The sequence below is a fragment of the Chaetura pelagica genome, unplaced genomic scaffold (genome assembly GCF_000747805.2).
Source record: "Chaetura pelagica isolate M959 unplaced genomic scaffold, ChaPel_1.0 scaffold37, whole genome shotgun sequence".
In the NCBI taxonomy this organism is placed as follows: Eukaryota; Metazoa; Chordata; class Aves; order Apodiformes; family Apodidae; genus Chaetura; species Chaetura pelagica.
This window is the reverse complement of record NW_009954567.1, coordinates 4,131,041-4,147,355: the sequence shown is the minus strand read 5'-3', so window position 1 is coordinate 4,147,355 and position 16,315 is coordinate 4,131,041. Positions and strand designations below refer to the sequence as shown.

Genomic DNA, 16,315 nt, shown 5'->3' with positions numbered 1-16,315 from the left:
CAACCTGTTCCAGCGCCTTACTATCCTCATGGTGAAGAATTTCTTCCTGATGTCTAACCTAAATCTACCCTACCTCAGTTTAAAACCATTACCCCTTGTTTCATCACTGCCATCTCTAATGAAAAACCCCTCTCCAGCTTTCCTGTAGCCCCTTCAGGTACCAGAAGGCCACAATAAGGTCCCCCAGAGCTTTCTCTTCTCCAGGCTGAACAGCCCCTACTCCCTCAGACTGTCATAGCAGAGCTGCCCTTCTCTGGACCCTCTCCAACAGCTCCATGTCTTTCCTGTGCTGAGGGCACCAGACCTGTACACAGTATTCCTGGTGGGGTCTCACAAGAGCAGAGCAGAGGGGCAGAATCACCTCCCTGGCCCTGCTGGCCACACTTTTGATGCAGCCCAGCATGTGTTTGGCTCTCTGGGCTCCAGCACACACTGGCGGCTCATGTTGAGCTTCTCATCTACTACCACCCCCAAGTCCTTCTCCTCAGGACTGCTCCAGCCATTCTCCCCCAGCCTGTATTTGTGCCTGGGGTTGTGCCGAACCACAACGCTTGCACTTGGCCTTGTTGAACTTCATGAGGTTGGCATTGTTCCACCTCTCCAGCCTGTCGACATCAATATGGTCCCTCAGGGTTTTGTTTATCGTTATTTTTTTTGTGTTTGTTTTTTTTTTTGTTGTCTTTTTTTTTTTTACATGATGCCTGAATACAGTTGCTTCATTAAGAACAATACCTACTTCCAAGAAGGGGTGAATGATGATCTGAGGAATCCTTTAGATGGCTGCAATACTAACTTAAAGGTCTTCTCTGTAGGAGACTTTTGTCATCTATTCATGAACCTTACAGGCTGAATTATGTTCTTCTTATTTTCATACCAATGAAATATTACTCTGTCCCAAGTTTGAAATGCAGAAGAAAAAGCTAAAAAATGGATTTTTCTTATAGGCAGTTTAAGAGAGTGAATAAAATCCTTCTAATAGTCCAAGAGCCAATCCTCCTTTAGTCAAAGACGAACAAAACACTCACACAGTGGGGCATTATTCTTTGCCATCTACTTTTCTTCACTTAAATGAATAGTTTATGGCATATTCTAATACTGGCTGTCTTGCATCTTGTTCAGTATTTCTATATTTCAATATCCTACACCCAAAAGACTGTGACTAAAATTCTGTGTTTTATTTGTATCATATGTCTCACCTTGAAAACTTGCAGTGATAGCTGTTATTTAGAGTATTTATTTCTTCATAGACAGAAAGGGCAGAATAACACGTGTTACATACGTACTTCTGATCCTAAGATTTTCACAGGTCTAAATTACATAAGCCAGACAAAAGGTCACATGCTCCCACAAATGGTTCCAAAAAAGTCTATCTCAAAGCATTTACATTAGCTAAAACCTTCTATTTGCAATTTTGCAAAAGTAATTTATGACCCCATGTCTGTAAAGCTTTCAAAAATTCTATTGTCAGTAGATGGCTTTGTTTTAGAAAATATGAAGGAAATCAGGTCAAAGCCACAGAACACAACCTAGCCACATTATTAGCATTTCACAATGGAAAGCTTGAGGTAATGCAATGATGATCTAATTTCTGATGAAAGTAGCTGTCTCAGTGTTCAGTGAGAGACAGAGTTCCTAATTTTCCTTCTAAATCTCTTTCTCTTCTACTATCTTCCCTTAGCCTCACTGGCTATGCCTCTTTTACTATGTGTAGCTGTGTGAATTGCTTTATTCTCTTTTTTTCTGTTTTTGAAAAGCCCACAAAAAATGTGATGTTTTTTCCTGTTGAACTTACTCCTAGAACAAGCATCTTGTGTTGGATATTAAAAGTGGCCTAACTGGTGTCTTCCTTACCTTTCCTTATTAATCCTGCTGCAGCAAGCATGTTGGGTGCAGGAAAGAGTCATCCTATTCACAGACTGTACAAAGCTGATACAGCCTCCATATTACTTTAAATATTGCATGAGAACAGTGGGATGGGGCTCCCTAATGGGCTCCCTGATACATGCACACAGGTCAAGTCAGGTTATTCTTCCTCTGTAAATCCTGTACTGGCATTCTCCTTATCACCACATCATATTTAAAAATCTTTTCCCTCACACAAAAATTAAAAATAAATTACTCTTTCTCATGATTTTCCCTCTCTTCTCTCTTTGACATACTATTCAAACTCACTGATTGCTTTCTTCCATTAGAATAATCGACCCTCACATTCACTTTGCACACTATGTGTTCTGTTCTCAGTCTGTGGGCCAGCAGGAGTTTTTAATCTTTGAAAAGCTCCTGGGCAGCACATGCTTGCATGCACCCTTTGTGAGAGACTTGGCACATACATGGATCTCTAGTGCACTCACTGCACAGTGTAGGAAGAGTATTTCTGAACAAACAGGTAGGAGATGTAGGACTATGGTTCAGATATTCTTTCAAGCTGTGTATTTGTACCAGTACCATATACCCATGTACTCATGTACCAGCACCTGGGGGTCCTGATAGACAGGAGGATGACCATGAGCCAGCAATGTGCCCTTGTGGCCATGAAGGCCAGTGGCATCCTGGGGTGCATTAGAAAGGGTTTGGTTAGTAGGTCAAGAGAGGTTCTCCTCCCCCTCTATTCTGCATTGGTGAGGCTGCATCTGGAGTGTTGTGTCCAGTTCTGGGCCCCTCAGTTCAAGAAGGACAGGGAAGTGCTTGAAAGAGTCCAGCGCAGAGCTACAAAGATGATGAAGGGAGTGGAACATCTCCCTTATGAGGAAAGGCTGAGGGAGCTGGGTCTCTTTAGCTTGGAGAGAAGGAGACTGAGGGGTGACCTCATTGATGTTTACAAATATGTTAAGGGCAAGTGTCAGGAAGATGGAGCCAGGCTTTTTTCAGTGATGTCCAGTGATAGGACAAGGGACAACGGACGCAAACTGGAGCATAGGAGGTTCCATATATATGTGAGAAAAAAACTTCTTTACTGTGAGAGTGACAGAGCACTGGAACAGGCTGCCCAGGGAGGTTGTGGAGTCTCCTTCACTGGAGACATTCAAACCCACCTGGACACATTCCTGTGTGATGTGCTCTAGGTGACCCTGCTCTGGCTGGGGGGTTGGACTAGAGGATCTTTCGATGTCCCTTCCAACCCCTAGGATTCTGTGATTTGAAGGCTGAAGTCTTAAAACTGCAGTTTGTAATTGGCACGTAAGAAATTATTAGTAAAAAGCAATAATGAAGTTGAAGCTCAACTTTTATCTTCAAGTCATCTGCATGAGATTGAAAGTAGAAATCTGGTAATTAATAGTTCATAGTTCAAAAACATGAACAAACAGTAATTCCACTATGATAGCTTTTGTCATCCATATAGTTCGAATTTTTCATCAAAATTATAGTTTATTAAAAAAACCTGGGGTTTGAAGAGTTTTTAAAATATACTAGAGTTTCCATACAATCAGATTAATATTTAAAATGTTTAAATTATCAGTAGTTAATACAAATATTTTTATTCTATGTTAAATATTATATATAATTTTATTATAAATTTTTTAAAATTTTACACAAGCTCTCCTCTGGACTCACTCCACAGCTCTACATCCTTCCTGTGTTGGGGGCTGCACAGCTGTACACAGCACTCCAGGTGGGGTCTCATGAGAGCAGAGGAGAGGGACAGAATCACCTCCCTTGACCTGCTGGCCACACTTCTTTTGCTGCAGCCCAGGACACAGTGGCCTTTCTGGGCTGTGAGTGCACATTGCTGGCTCATGTCCAGCTTTTCATCCACCAGTACTCCCAAATCCTTCTTTGCAGGGCTCCTCAATCCACTCATCCCAATATTATTCCTTAGGACTATTTAAAAGAGAAATATCTCCAGATTTTCAATCAGGTATTTACTTTGATATACTGTGGTTCTAATAGGCTTAGTTGTATAATTGTATCTTCTCCCTATATATAGCAACATATAAAAAAACCAAAACCAGTAAGTACATTCAGATATACTGTTGGATTAATTAAATGTTCAGAACTTTTAAATAGGCAGTAGTTTTAGCCTCATTTAACTTTATTTTGTTTTTAAAGGACCTCACAGAAAGCACTTACAGTAGCCTCATGAAGCTGATGCTGGTTTTAAAACAGAAATGTTTTGGGTTTTTTTTCCAGAAGTACAAACAACAGTTCTTTTCTAGGAGCTTCATTCATGAGGGATCATGATTAAAAAGGGCTCAAGGCATCAACATACTCAGATATTCAAGTTAGGCATGTATCAAGAGAACTGAAATTCAAAATAGCACATAGATAGAAGTCCTCTATCTAGGTGATGCAGGAGGGTGGGATTCACGATAGTCCTATGGTGACTGGGGAAACAGCCCCTAAAACATGAAAGACACATCCAATGCCAGTATTAACCTCTTTTCCCCTTCTCCCATGTACCCAAGTAAACATGTAGCTAAAATTACATCTCTGTGAAATAGGAGCTTAGAAACCCCATCAGCTGCACTTAATAAAGTATTTAAAATTCAGATTAAAAAATGTAATCATTTAAGTTGGAAAAGGTTGCAAGATCTTTGAGTCCAACTGTAATACAGTTTTTCTTTGACTTGACAGTAAAGTATTTCTGCTCCCTCATATGCCTACATAGTCACCTAGGAGACAGGGCATTTGCTGTAGACAAGGGAAGTTTCAATTCCAGGTAGATACATTTAAAGCCTTTTTCCAGTAGTGCTTTGGCCACTAAACCCTAGAGAAAGATCTCTGTGATCAGTGATAAGGACAGGTGTCCCTCTACATAATGGATACTGCTATTCTGGGGAGGGTTAGGAGTCAAGGACCTTTGGAGAGTACAGGCCTAATTAATTCTACATTACCTTTTCTTCCTGGGAATAAAAGTGAAGTATTTGGAGAGCTGCAGCCACTGAATTTTCACATTTTTAACAGCCACCTACAGCCTGTTCTGTCAGTGCATGGGCAGTTTGCAGTGTCATCTGACCACGCTCCCTGCCATCTGTACGATTTCCTAACGCCAAGCATGACTGCAAAGAGCCAGCTATGCTGGCTCCAGCCCATCTGAGGATTGCTCCACTAAAAGCTGAGCAGAGCACAGGCATTTCAGGTGCAGTATGGCTGTTGAGGCAGGGCAGAAAAAGGACTGGTGGAAGACTGGATTTGTCCATAACAATAGGGGAAAAACAGGGGGCTGGTGGGCAGCTTTCATTGCTGAAGCAGGGCTTCATTCTTACCTGTTTGGAAGACACTCTTTTCCAGGACTTGAGATTTTCTCCTCCAAGTCCTTGATTTTAGGTGCACTGTAACTTGGTTACTATGCAGTGTTGGACTCACTGCTTTACATTTCAGGAAGAAACATTAATGAATCACTATTGCTGCTGCATTTGGAGATTTTCTAAAAATATAACACCATTAATTATGCTTGAAATAATACGTTACCCTGCTTTTTAAATGGACCCAGTATTGTCTAAAAAGTAAGTTCTTTCAATATATTAATTTATTATTTTTTTTAATTCACCACATATAACAGTTTCACTGTTTTTCTAATATAATGCTGAATTAGGTTTACAGTGTTTTTCAAACAGACACCTCAACAGTCTTTATGAGCCCCCTTTTGTACAAAAAAGGCTGCATGACTGCTATGATCACAGTGCTGATCACTGATGGTACTGGCAATGAAAAGATACCTTGATTCTTGGGTTTCTGCAGTAACTACTAGTTTGCTTTACCTACTTTTGTTTAAAAGTTTCAATGTTAAATAAACTCATCTTTCTTGTGAGTAGAAAAAAAAAGTTTAATAAATCTCATTCTGATGTATATTTTGTTGCCTGAAGCAACTTACTATTTATTTGAAAGTCTTTAAAGGTTTAGACATTATCTCCTTTTTTTTTTGAGGTTCTCCTTACCAGGGAGCCACAGACAAGCCCTGAAAAAACTTTAATGTTAAACTTCCTGTAAAGCGTACATGCTAAACCAGGTTTTTTTTTTTTTTTTTTAAAAAAAAAGGTCAATAAAGAATTTAATTAATATCTACACAAGTCATGCCTGTGTAGTTTGGCTGTCCTTTGATTTAAATTATGATAATGTTAATTTAGTTTCTGTTGCCAAAGTATGTCTTAACCTTTTGGATTAACTGTGTAATTCTCACATTCAGATATACAATCTTGTGCTTGTGAAAGTGCCTTTCACTTGAGAAGCTCTAAGTGCTTTGCACATCCAAGCATTGTTGCTATTTGAATCTGCATGGAAAATGCAGAACTTCTTTTTAGAGATTAAAAATTATGAGACTTTGACTTGTAGGTCCTTCTGAAAAAATATGGACTTTAGGAATAACGGACAGGGAAAGATTTTAAGAGTATCTTGATTTATGTTGTTGTTACCATTACGTTATATTCCTCTCTTAAGCAGAATGTAAGAAAAACGCCAGTACAGCTTGGTGATTTAATGTCATTATGTAATTTTTTGTAGTCTAGAATTTAAGTTACAGTGTAGATGACAAAAATTAGCTTGGGAAACTTTACTCCAAAGTGAGTTTGACGCAAAACTATCAGACAATTTTGTAGATCACGCAATTACTGTTCACGTAAAATTGCATGATGCACATTGGAAAAATCTGTGACCCTGCAGCTAAACCTTAATTTATATGTTAATTTAATTCAATTCACAAGTCTTTGAAAATATAAAAAGTGGGGTCCAGTTCTTTAAGATAGAACCAAATAGGGCTATAAATTGCTGGTAACATTAATTTTTGCAGACATTCTCTGCTGGCTATCAAAGAAAATTAGCATAATTTACCTCCCCTGAAATCTAATTCTAATTATTTTAGAACTAGATTAACTTCTGACAGCTGAAATGCATACATTAGCTAGCTAGAGCCATTTGCAAGGCAAACACATTCTTACATCAGTTGTTTCTAACTGGAATGTGTTGTCTTTCAAGCACCATCAAGTGCCATACTATGACTAGTAATGAATTCTGGAATCACATACACCCCAGGGATTTATAATCTGCATGGATCAAGGACAGGCTTTTGTGAATTTCAGTTATTTTCACACTTTGTGTGATTTGATTAAACAGTATTTCTTGGGCAGCAACCTAATGATATGAAGAGTTAACATGCCCAAAACAGGGATTATTTAGGGTTCTTTAAAGTATTACTTTTCATTTTTCATTGAACACGACGGTAATCTAGATTTTAAAATACCTAACATCTTTTGTTTTAGATAGGTGTCACAGTTTGACTCAGGATTGGCAATTGAACCAGTGACAATCATGCTCTTGATCCTTTCCCCCTCCCCCAGCGAGGGAAAGGAGACAGATAACAAGGAGAGAGACTTTCTGGATTGAAAACTAAACTAGACAGCTTGAATTAAATACTAGCAGTGAAATGAAATCTGTACAATTATAAAGAAATGTGTTCAGGAATGTACAAACCCCTATTGCCTCTCCCCACCACCAGCAGCTCCCAAGGCATCTCCTGAGCTGTGAGCAGTCCTGGAATGTCCTGGAGCTGCCGGAGGGAGTGGCAGAGCAGGCGGGAGCTGAGGGCAGAGTTGTGAGGGTCAGCGATGCACTGGCCTGGGGATCAATGGTGATGGAGAGGTGGAGTCCTCTCTGGATACTGGCCATGGATGGAAGAGAAGGGAAGAAGAAACAGGAGGGAAGGGGCTTGAATTCCGTGATCCGTGACCTCACACTGAGCTCACACAGATACAGGGAATGGAATACTTTGGTCTATGTTGCTGCCTGTCTAGTCCATTCCCCTATGGGAGGGTTACAAACATGACTCTTATCCTCCATAGCCTCTGTGGTGGCAGAACAAAGCACCTTGGTGTCTCAACAGTAACATGAACACTCCAGTGTTATCAGTCCACTAGCTGGAACACTTGCTGGTAGTTAAAAGAGGGCTGAAGGAAAAAAAAAAAAATCAGGAAAATTGTCTTCATCCTGGCTAAATCAGGATAATAAGTAATACACTGAGACTACCTGAGATTTTCCTTCTGCTGAATTTGATCCTCCAGCTCAGAAACAGTGGAGTACATTACATTATCAGCATTTTAATACTGGTTTTTATATTACAGAGTAAAAAGGATTTAAAATAATTCAGTTTTAATGCTTGTGTCAATATCAAATTGCTTACTGTGATCTTTTTATTGGTGGCATTTACTTTTTCTCCCTCATCGTCTTGTTTGAGGATAGAAGATTACATGTGGAGTATATTTTAAATGATTGCCTGATTGCATTTTAATGCCTCAAAGTAAATGTAGAAATATTTCAACTGAATGTTGAAAATGTTTGATGGAAAATGAAATAGATTATCATTAAGTTAAAAGGATAGCTAGTGAAAAGTCAGAATCTAATTACTGCAGTTTTCTCAGCCTAAATCCAAACTGCAAATTTAAATAAGCCATCACTAATACAGTATCACAGGGGTATTTATCACTCATGTAACACCAATATACAAATCATGGGAACAGCTTTATTTCACTTGTAAAATCAGTACTGTGATTTCAAGGGCATGAAGCTGAAGGAGTCTTTCCAAATGTCATAAAGTAGAATGAACTAAAAAAATGTGGCTGAGTTAAGGCAGCATTGGTGATGGGTACCAGATGAGCATGTGGTTAGGATATATTCTAATACTAAGGTCTAGGATATTTTTCAAACTCAAAAACTACTTACTTAAGCACACACAGGACACTGCCTGCTGCTACAAAATGAAAAGAACTTCTAGCAGATATATTTGAAATTTCAAACAATTCTGTGTTAGTCCTAATATTTTTCATGTATCACAAGCAAACCTAAGTGAAGGAGCGTACTTTTCTTACCAAGGATTAATGTGTAAAGGCCTTAAACCTCTGACAGCCCTTACGAAGCCAGGTCCAGGTAACTGAGACAGGACCTTGAGGGCTTTCATCTTCACAGATATAACAAACAAATAGGTTCTTAAGCCACTCTTCAGTTCTCATTTCCTATCAGCCTCAAAGCAAGCTGAGGGAATAGTGACCTCTTTTCTAGGCAGTGGTGAGTAAACCAGCTTTACGCTGTTAACCTTGATCTTCTTGCAAGAATCAATTGTACTGTGGCTCCTGGGGTCCTTTACAGAGAACTTCTATGCAGGGAGGGACCCAGAAATCACTTTGAGAAGATCTCGGGGTTTTGTTTATATTCAGTTCTATGAAGTGTTTTATGCACTTCTTTGGTGGGGTATGTATTTTCCTTCTGTGTCCATTTATAGCAATTTTCAATAAAGACTATAAAATAAGTCAGGTCACAGATTCTTACCTGGGTATGAGCTCAGAGTACTTTCAGATATGAGTAAATTTTAATTCCTTAGCAGATGTGTATAAATATTTCAACTGAAGAAAATGTTTAATGGAAAATTATACAGGTTATAATTTTGAGTTATTTTTAACCTTCTTTTAACAAACTTACTTTATTAAGTTCATTTTGACATTATGTATTTTCTATCATTACAACACAGAAACAAAGAAATCTTAACATGTCTAAGACACTGGTGTTTTAATTTCTTTCAGTCATAGGGTAAGCAAATGTAAGTAGGTAGAAAATTTGAACTCGCTTGTGACACAAGAAATTATGAAAATTCATTTCAGAAATTCTATTAGACTATATTTTACAGTAATAGAAAATGTAAGACAAAAGTCCATTTGCAGGATTCTTTCCTTGGTACTCTTCTGAACTTTACCTTTAGAGAACTGCAACAACCATGGATTTTTATAAGTAAGAGAAAGATAAACCCTTAGTGTTTGAACTGACACCCAAAGAGAGAGGTTGATTGTATTGAATCAAGGTATCAGTGAGGGGAAAAAAATAAAACAAAATTATAAAGAACTGTTCCAGTCAGAGAATTACAGGTATATATAGAAAAGAACAAAAATGGACATAAATGTGGGCCAAGCACTGTGCTGCCTTGTGTTATTACGAGAGACCAGGATGTTCTACTCGGAACTTTCCAGCTTATTTATCCATTATTGAAGGACCCATTTTTTCTAGTCCTCAATGTGGTAAGTCTTGTGTGATGACTTCATAGAATCACTCATATGAGAGATGCTTCTGTCCCGTAATTATCTTAGTGGCCCTTTGCTGTACTTTCTCAAGTAGCTCTGTATCTCTGTTGTACAGGGGAGTCCAGAACTGGACCTAGCACTCCAAGTGTGGCCCCACTAATGCTCAGCAGAGAGGAAGCATCACCTCCCTTGATCTCTTGGCCACACTCCACTTAATGCAGCCCCGGATACCTTCTTGCAGCAAGAGTGCATTGCTGGCTCATATTCAACTTGGTGTCCCCTAGGAATCCCAGGTTCTTCTCTGCAGAGCTGCTTTCCAGGTCTCAGCATGTATTTGGGCATGGGGCTGGTCCCAGGTGACAGACTTTGCATTTCTCCTTCCTGAACTGCAAGAGGTCCCTTTTAGTCCATTCCTCCAGCCTGTCAAGGTCCCACTGGATGGCAGCACAGCCCTCTGGTGTACCAGCCACTACTCCCAGAGTTGTCCTTTATGGCTTGCTGAGCATATGTTCTGCCCCATCATCCAGACCATTCATGAAGATGATGAACAGGAGAGGACCCAGTTTTGATCCCTGGGGTACACCACTAGTTACTAGCCTCCAGGTAGACTTTTTGCTACTTATCAAAATCCTCTGAGATTTGCTGCTTAGACAGTTCTAAATCCACCTCACTGCCAATTATTACTGCCTGTCTCAGGACTTTCTGCTAAATAAAGGGTATCTCTAAACAGTCCCCCCAGCCACTACTCCCAGAGTTGTCCTTTATGGCTTGCTGAGCATATGTTCTGCCCCATCATCCAGACCATTCATGAAGATGATGAACAGGAGAGGACCCAGTTTTGATCCCTGGGGTACACCACTAGTTACTAGCCTCCAGGTAGACTTTTTGCTACTTATCAAAATCCTCTGAGATTTGCTGCTTAGACAGTTCTAAATCCACCTCACTGCCAATTATTACTGCCTGTCTCAGGACTTTCTGCTAAATAAAGGGTATCTCTAAACAGAGCTTGTTGTCTTGCTCCACATCTAGCCCAGAGCAACCCAGAGCATACCTTGCGTCCTTTCTATCAGCATCTGCTTGGGTGCAGGGTTGAACACCAGCATAATGCTTTTCATGTCCTATCTTCATCTTTTCCATTTGCTGGGGAATTCCCTTGTACCTGGAGTTCCCGAGAGAGCCTGTGAATCTCAGTTATGAAGTAGTCAGGATTGCCAAGGGTGAAAGATGCTGAAAAGACTTCTACAAAAGCAACTCTACATACCCTCAAGACTGTTACATATCCCATGGTAGCTACAATAGCTACTCTTCCTCCCAAAGGTTCATGTTACTAGCACTTTACTTCTCTGTAAAAGTGACAAGATAAACCTAAACTTTGATCTTCAGCATCTTTTCCCTTCTCAGTATCAGTAACTGTGGTAATGCTGTCGTTAATGTATGGTAAATACTTCAGATGTGTACATTAGTGTACTGGTAAATGCTTAACTTACATCTCAGCTTCTGTTGGCAGGTACAGCACAGCTATGCAAGAATCCATTGCGCTTCATGTCAGCTCCTTCCTGTGCAGCTGTTGCTTGGGAATGCTTTTTTAAATTGCATTTGCTGGTTTGGTTTGGGTTCTTCTGGGGGTGAAGGGGCTCCAGGAAGCTGAAAAAGCTCCCACAGCTCCAAACCAGTCAGCCAAGGAGCCATTAGAGAGAGACAATGGATGTACCTCTGTGATTAACATATGAAGGAACTGATGCAAGACCTGAGCAGAGGGAGCAGAAAGAGCTGTGCTGCAGAGGTGAAAGCAGTGCCAGGGTGAAGATCCTGAGGTGGGTGAGGAAGAAGGGGGTGCCCAAGCAGAAGTTTCCCTGCAGCCCATGCGGAGATGAATTAAAATTTAATTCCATCTAGCAAAATCTAGTGAAGTGACTGCAAAATATTACAAACAACTCAGATTTTATTGCAAACATTTTAATACTATTGTATATGAGAAAGACAAACTTGCTGAGCAGGATCAGTTTAACCAGAAAATTGCTTACAAAGACCTGCTCTTGCTCCCACAGATATCAACAGCATTTTACAGGCAAACTTTAAGAAAAAACAAATTTGAACCTTCAAATTGTTATTGTATTTTTACAAAAGTAGGTATCTCAAAAAAAGTAATAAAGGACAAAAATGTACCTCCAACCTTTGTTTTTTAAAAGTTTTCCTATGGAAGATGTCTCTCTTCAATACGTACATTTGTAAAACTAATTGTCCTCTGAAATTAATAATACCAATATAAAGTAAAACAATGTAGCTGAAGAAACAGTTTAGTATTTAGGTCTTGAAGAAAGATAGAGCTACACTGTTAGAAATGCCATACAAAATTGCCACTCCTACTACATTTAGGGAAACGCAGCCACACTCAGTCATCAGTTATTGCTGTAAATGTATACCAAGGGCCAACACTACACTGGATTTTCTATTCTCTTTTGTTGTCTTTTTCAGAATAAAACCATGGTAACATTCTATTAACGATTATGTAAGCAACTCTTGTATATAATTAGTGCCTATATTATGTTTAGATCACAATATATTTTGGAATATTTACTTAAGGATATTGCTTTATCAGATATCCTGATTAAATAATTTTAAATTAAAATTATTACTGGAATTTCAAACGGTGTCAACTAAGTTCAAGTAATTTTGAATGACTTCTTTTTATTTTAGTATTTTCTAAGATCAAAAGATAGAAGCAATTTTGGCTGAACAGGTGAATTGAATCAGTCGCTCTCCTTGTTGAGATAGGAATAAATTAGTAAGATTACAGAGACAAAGAAAAGAACCTGCAGTTAGCATCCCAGTTCTGGCATAGATGAGAAAATTGTATAAAATTGCTGATAATATTTGAGCATGGAAACCTACACATCTACATGTAGTAAAACATGGGCCTATGACCTAAAAATCTACCTTTTAGAATATTTTTTTGTAATTATATAAAGGGGGAAATTCACTAAGCCTTCAAGCTTTTAAAACCTTATGCCTAGTGCCACCAGTAATAGAGCCAGTCGCCTTTGGACAAAGTAACAAGAAATACTGTAACTACAAACAATGCATTTCTGTCACAACCATATCTATGTGATAATGGTGAACTTGAATTATTATATCCCCTTAAATGTGCATATATTAAAAAACTATGGCAAAAGTTATTTTGTGTAATCTGTGTATTTATATTTGTAATTTTTAATTCTACACACATACTTGCAAAAAGATTATTTTATACAGCTGGTAAGAAAACTAAATATTAGTAGCTGATTTACTGCTGTTTTTCAGATTAAGGGAAGTTTCTGGTCCTGATCATTTTATAGCCTGTAAGAGACTGACCATGCTGGCCCTGCTCCAGTAAAGAAGCATAAGAACAAGCTTTCTAAACCCCTTGAATTAATTCAATTCCACCACATTTGGCAGATGGCACCTTCCTCACACTTTCTCCTTGTTCTCTGCTGGAAGAGGGGAGTACACCACCTACTCGAAAACCACAGGTCTCCCACACAAATCTTGATACCAGAGGGACTACATAGATTACTCATATGCTTTTCTAGATGAAACCACAGGGTACCTCACCTTGTCATGCCCTTAGAAATAAAAACTTCCTTCTATCTTCCTGAAGAGTAAGCCTCTGAACTACCTTGCACCACACTTCAACACCTGATGCCTGCAACAGTTTCTAATATCCTTTTACCCATTTAACAGACACACTTTCATTTGAAAAGACTGGGTAAAGCAGCAAGTATGGAATGATTGCTGAACTGGCTGCAGTTGGGTACTGTAACTCAGCAATCTATATATAGACTAACTATAAAGTGCTTTAGAATTGTTCAGATGAAAGGTGCAATTAAATTCTCTGTCCTTTTATGTAATCCCCTTGGAGACCCAAAGTCCTGGTGAGCCCACACTTGAGAGTATCCTCATTACAACAGTTGAGTAATGATACTGATTTCTTACACTGATGGTTGCTTCTTTCTCCAGTATTTACCTGGGTTAGTGTCTCACAGCATCACAGCCAGCAGGCCTCCTGCTTGCCCTCAATTAGCTGTCTTCCTGGATCCAAACACAGTCATCTGGATGCTTAATAAAGGGTATAGTGCTACTCTGGCAATAATCACAAAAATGGTCCCTTTAATGTGCAGAACCTAGGTTTGTTGATTCCTTCTGATTTCAATTTTCTGAAAAGATGAGCTGTCAGTGCACTGTGCAGTATTATTTCTCTTTTTGGTTAATAGGCTCAAAATTTTAGGCACTGAGTACAGCACATCTTCATAGTAGAATGCTGACAGGTTTATCAATTGCCAAACTTTTCCAGGATTTGGATTATACAATTGAAATAGCTCTGATATATGTCTGCATAAGGCATGGTGCAGCACTGTGATGCTTACAATCTGTTCCCAAAAGATGTATTTATAAACGGGAAACATCTTCATTGCTTTTAGGTATGAGAAATTGAAGCACCAGTGAGTAAGAAAAGTGTGTCAAACCCCAGAATGACTCCATGGATCACACTCTGTTGTACTACACAGAACTCCCCTAAGAACAAGCAGTATTTTATATTTCTAAAGAGCATTATGTTACACATTAGGGGTAAATCCTGTTCCCACCAAACTCAAGTATTTTGTCACACATAGAAGAAGCACCAAATAGCCTCAGTGTATGCTTGATGCAATGTGTTACAATTCTGAATTATAAAAACGCAGTATCAAATGTTTTGCCTTCTTCATGCTTTTTCTAGTCATGTTACTGTGGTTCACACCACTGCTGTTTTCCTTAATTGTGATTACTACAATCTAAAAAGGGAAAAAGAAATAACAAAGAAAACAGAACACAATAAATCCTATTACCCAATTGACTGAATAAATGTAGATTATCACCATGTCCATATCGAACCGCCATCCACGGCTATCATCTTCAAAGTCCATGTAGTCCATCCTGTGAGCAGCATGTGGGAAATGCCTCCTTGTTACAGTAGCTGAGCGTCTTTGAAAACCTGCTGGAATACAGACTTTGAGATAAAAATCTTTATAAAAGCAATTAGACTGAGTTAAAAAAAAATAAAATAAAGGGGAGGTGGGGTAGGGAATAAAACCAAAAAAGTTAAACCTTCTTCCCCCAGGACAAATGGAAACAGGAAATCTCACACCTCATTGCTAGGTTTCCTCACCTTGTTGGACAAGAAGCATTCCATGGACTTGATTTTGAAAGGTTTAATTCTACTTATGTGAACTCTTCAGTAATCAAGACACATCTGAATGTGTACACACACAGTTCAACAGCACAAATACATTTGAATTGATATTTCTAGTATCTGAATTTTTTTCAAACTACTCGTCTAAATAAATCCTGTTTGCTTTAATATTATGTTTCTAGATGACAGGTATCAGGTTGAAATTAAGTTCTTAAATATTTGTTTCTATGTTGATAATACCTTGAAAATATAAAGGCAGATGCAAATACTTTCTAATGGATGTAAAAATCCCGTGACTCTAAGAGTGGCCTGAGTGTGGGATTCTGTGAAAAGGTCCTTCCTCTCCATTCCTCCTCTGACCTTTTTTGTGTAGTAAGAGAAGTACTGCATACATAGTGCTTGTATATGTCAAGATACAAAGTTGGAGAAGTGTCTGTGAAGCTGTGTTAGAGAGCAGGTTGTAAGACAGGAAAGAGGCTGGGAGCTGTTCTTGCAAAGGCAGAAGACCTGTCCCATTCTGATGAAGGAGAAGTGGGGCATGCAGTCATATTGGTCTGGATTTTCATGCCTCTCCATCTTTATGATACATTCTTTAATTTTGGAAAACAGATTTTTCCTGAGCTGTCCAGACTCTTGTCCTCAGCACTGACATCCTGGCTTTTGGAGTCTCAAGGTTGGTATGAAGTGTCCCCTTCAGCATGGATCCCTGCCCACCAGTGTGCCTCAGCCTGTGTCCCTCAGTATTAATCTACTACTGTGTTGCCTTCCAGTTTCCTTCAGCCTCCTTTAAGTTCCTTAGTCATCTGGTTTTCCTAATATAAATACGTGCATGTAATTGGTGCTCACATGCCAGTAATTTTAATTTCTCTGACCTTATTCAAGACAATTGAGAAATATAGTTTTAAAATGTTTCCTGATACAGGACTTTTCTGGGACTCCAATATTTTTCCTTTTCAGTGGTGGATATTGACTGTTTCTTTCTTGTTGTTGGTTTTCTGAATTAATATTGTTTCCCAGAACTTTAATAGCACAAATGTTTCCATGTCTTAAAAAAAAAATTAATATATTTTCTCTCTTTGCAATCCTTTTTAAGATAGTTCAAGACCAGTTGACT

General features: G+C 38.8%; 1 protein-coding gene across 1 annotated transcript in view; it reads right to left on the bottom strand.

The window, feature by feature from the left end:
- The window catches only part of LOC104395642 (regulator of G-protein signaling 7-binding protein-like), a 71,453-nt gene extending 56,509 nt beyond the window's left edge, over positions 1-14,944 (bottom strand). Inside the window, exon 1 of the mRNA XM_010005363.1 lies at positions 14,858-14,944. Coding sequence (XP_010003665.1) covers positions 14,858-14,944 — 87 coding nt within the window. The remainder of the gene's footprint in view (positions 1-14,857) is intronic.
- Positions 14,945-16,315: the final 1,371 nt, after the last annotated feature.